At 48.8% G+C, this 3677-nt stretch overlaps 1 protein-coding gene across 2 annotated transcripts in view; it reads right to left on the reverse strand.

Annotated features, from left to right (window-relative positions):
* Slc6a5 (solute carrier family 6 member 5) overlaps positions 1–3677 on the reverse strand; it is a 52333-nt gene that overhangs the window by 30322 nt on the left and 18334 nt on the right. For both annotated transcript variants that reach the window (XM_017796632.1, XM_008827205.1), the window contains one exon: positions 96–228. In XM_017796632.1, the coding sequence (XP_017652121.1) occupies positions 96–228 (133 nt within the window). The remainder of the gene's footprint in view (positions 1–95; positions 229–3677) is intronic.

Genomic DNA, 3677 nt, shown 5'->3' on the forward strand with positions numbered 1-3677 from the left:
GGAGGAGGAGGAGGAGAAGGAAGGGTGAGGGGAGACAAGAGAGGAAGGAGAGGAAGAGGGAGAATTTTCTGACTTAGAAAAATCTAAGTTCTTACTTTGCCGGATGTCTTGATTCCTTTTGCCAGAGATGCGTACACAATCACCCAAGCCAGGAAGAGGCAGAAGGCCAGGGGCCACCTGATCTCACCTGGATATTCAATCCCTGCAGAAATCTTCAGCACAAAGTACCTAGGAGTCAAAGAGGTGGAGGGAGGGGTGGAGGGAAGGAAGGAAGGAGGAAGAGCTGAATTTAGAGTTCACAAGCTTCAGTCTCCCAGGACAGCCAGAGGCCTTAACAAACCTGGCACCTCCCACAGCCTCCGCAGCAGGGACATCAGCGGTCGGGATTGGGAGAGGCTGGCAGGCCTGGTTCTCTCTCACATCCATCTACAGAGACACTAGCTCTTCTCTGCACTCAGTTATGAGCTAGGAGGCCACAAGTGTCCAGTGGCAGGATTTTGTGCAAGATAGCACACCATCATCTGGAATTGCCACAAAAAAGCACAGCAGAGGGGCTGGGGTGTGGCTCAGTTGGTAGAGTGATTGCCTAGCATGCACGAAGCCCTGGGTTTCATCCCAAATACATGAAATTTGAGCACTCAGGAGGTGGAGGCGAGAGGAGCAGGAGATCAAGGTCATCCGCGGGTACACGCAAGTTCAAGGCCAGTCTGGACTACAGGAGACCCTCTCTCAAAAAGTAAACAAACAAAAAGCAAAGAAGCACAATAGAAATTCTGACTGGGGACTGGAGACGTGACTCAGCAGTTAGGAGCGCTTGCTGCACAATCACAAGGGCTGGAATTTGAATCCCTGCACCCAAGTAACAAGTCAGGCATCCCACAGACACCTGAAACCCCAGCCCCCAGGGACACCCTCTTCTGGCCTCCATGTATAAAACCATGTATGTGCACATGCATCACACAGACACACAGAGACACATGCACATATACATGCAAAAATTCAGTAAATCTTTAAACCAAATATTTTTTACAAAAAGAAAGAAAATCTGAATTATCAAGAATGATGTCCAATTTTTCCGCACTGTTCCACTCTTTAATGGAAGAGCATCCAGGTAGTAATTGGTACTTTTAAGTTTTAGGAAGTAGGAGATGTAAAAACAGCTTATTCTGATGACTGAATCTGCTCCTCTGGATTCTAGTTCAAGTTGCTCTGGGCCAGACCTGAGTCAAGAACCACAGCCAAAGACAGACACATGGCTAGAAGAGACCGGCTGCTGGTCCTCCGGAGCTGCTGCTGACCATCTGCGCCAATGAAGAAGTCACAGCCCCTCTTCCCGCGATGCCCCTCCCCAGCCTCTCCCTGGCTGCGGGACCAGCAGGGTAGCCTCATACCCGCAGGCAGGAAGCTGCTCTGGGACAGAGTCAGACACACCTGTGCTGTGGGTGACAATGTAGCCTTGCTTCTTGTGTGAAACCACTGTGCTTCCAAAGTCAACATTTTCCTTTTTTAAATTTAATATCACTCGCATGTGCCTGTCACGGTGCAAGTGTGGAGTCTCAGGACAACTTCATGGAGTCCGTTCTCTCCTTCCACCTTATGTGGGTTCCAGAGAACCACCTCAGGACGTCAGGTTTGCAGAACAAGCAGTTTTCCCCCTGAGCCATCTCCCTGGCTTTTTTTTTTTTTTAAGACATGGTCTCATGTAGCCCAGGCTGGCCTCAAACTGGCTATGTTGCCAAAGATGACCTTCGAGTCCTGATCCTCCTGCCTCCACCTCCCAAGTGCTAGGATTACAAGCATGTACCACCAAATCAGTTTATTCAGGGCTAAGGATCAAACCCAGGGTTTTGTGCATGCTGAGCAAGCTCTCTACCAAATGAACTACATGCAAGCTGACAGTTTTCTACGACCTACACAAAGGGCCAGCAAAAATGCAGACTTTGCAGGCCTGGAAAGGTGCTGACTCACTGAGGGACGTAAAGGGGAACATATTCCCCAAGCAGTGAAGAGGACCTTCCCCATGTCCCATCTTCCCAAGGATAAAGCCACCAACCATCAACTGCACTGCACCTGACCACCTCAGCCCCTCCCGGCTTCAGTGAGGAGTCCCTGAAGACATTCTCCTTAGACACTAAGACAGGCCCCAGGGCATTAGGAAAAACCACCACAACTTGGTTTGCAAATCATTTTCCAATGCACCTAAGCTCATAGGCCTGTGGTGACATTTTGCTGAGTACCACCATGTCAGGCTTTGCCCCATTGACACTCATCTGTACGAATTATATAACTGCTCATCCTAACTCTCCCTTCTGTTGTGGGGTACAACCTTGTGCCTTCTGAGTCCACACAGGAGTGAAAACCTGAGAGGAATTAGTGGCAACAGGAGTGAGGTCTCAGGAAATACATCTTATTATCTAAGTAAAGGACACATGCTGAGAGGTCTCGGAGACAAATATTCTATTTGACTGCAATGTTTTGCTTGAATTATTTCGCCAACATTTAAAATAAAAGAGATTACATAAAAATCCAGGTTTGGTTCTCAACTTCCCTCATATCATGGAGTCTTGGGGCTGGAAATATCATTCAGTTGGTAGAGTGCTTGCCTGGCATCCATGAAATCCTGGGTTCCATCTCCAGCACTGCATAAACATGGTGTGCTAGTATACTTGGAGGTAGAGGCAGGAGGATTAGGAATTCAAGGTCATCCTCAATTGGCTACATAGGAAGTTCCAGGCCAGCCTGGACTACAGGAGACCCTGTCTCAAAAAAGGGAAAGTCTAGCTGGACACGGTGGTGTACAATGTTAATCCCAGTCCTCAGGAGGCAGGGGCAGATGAATCTTTGTGAGATTGAGGGTAGCTTGGTCTGTGTAGCAAGTTCCAGGCCAGCTAGGACTACAGGGAGACCCTGTCTCAAACAAACAAACAAACAACAAACGAACAATCTGGTAGCACTGACTCCTATCCCCCACCAGGATCAGGCAGAGCTGAGCACCCAGCTTCCCCTGCACATGGTGATGCCTCTTCAGTTTGCCTCATACCACCATTCTCTGAGGTCTTACTTGATGGTGTTTCACTCGTTTTGTTTTATTTTATTTTATTTTTTGTCTTTTTGAGACAGCGTCTCTCTGTAGCCCCAGCTGGCCTGGAATTTGCTATATAGACCAGGCTGACCTCAGTCTCACAAAGATCTGCCTGCCTCTGCCTCCCAAGTGCTTGAATCAAAGGCCTGTACCACCACACCCAGCTGATGCTTCAGACTCATTTACAGTCCCTGCCAACACCCTGAGTGCATCTGCACTTAGGGCTCAGGTTATGCGGACAGCACTCTGTGGGTGAGGTGTCCATACTCCGCCCCCACTAGCATTTCAGCAACCAACTATACCAACCCTTCCCGTGGAGGAGCTTGTAGTGGTCCTGAACCTTGACCTTCAATGTACAGCAAAACACACATAACAAAACTCGGTGGGCATGATGACTCACACATGCAATTCCAGCACCCGAGTGGCTGAGGCAGGAGGATTGCTATGAGTTCAAGGCAAACCTGGAATACATAGTGAGTTCCCAGTTAGCCTAGGTTACAGAGTGAGACCCTTTCACAAATAAAGGAAAGAAAAAGGGAAGGAGGAAGAAAGGAAGGAAAGGGAGGGTAAGGGAAGGGGAGGGAAGGGGGAGGGG

This window comes from Nannospalax galili, unplaced genomic scaffold (assembly GCF_000622305.1).
Source record: "Nannospalax galili isolate Female #2095 unplaced genomic scaffold, S.galili_v1.0 scaffold310, whole genome shotgun sequence".
Taxonomy (NCBI): Eukaryota; Metazoa; Chordata; class Mammalia; order Rodentia; family Spalacidae; genus Nannospalax; species Nannospalax galili.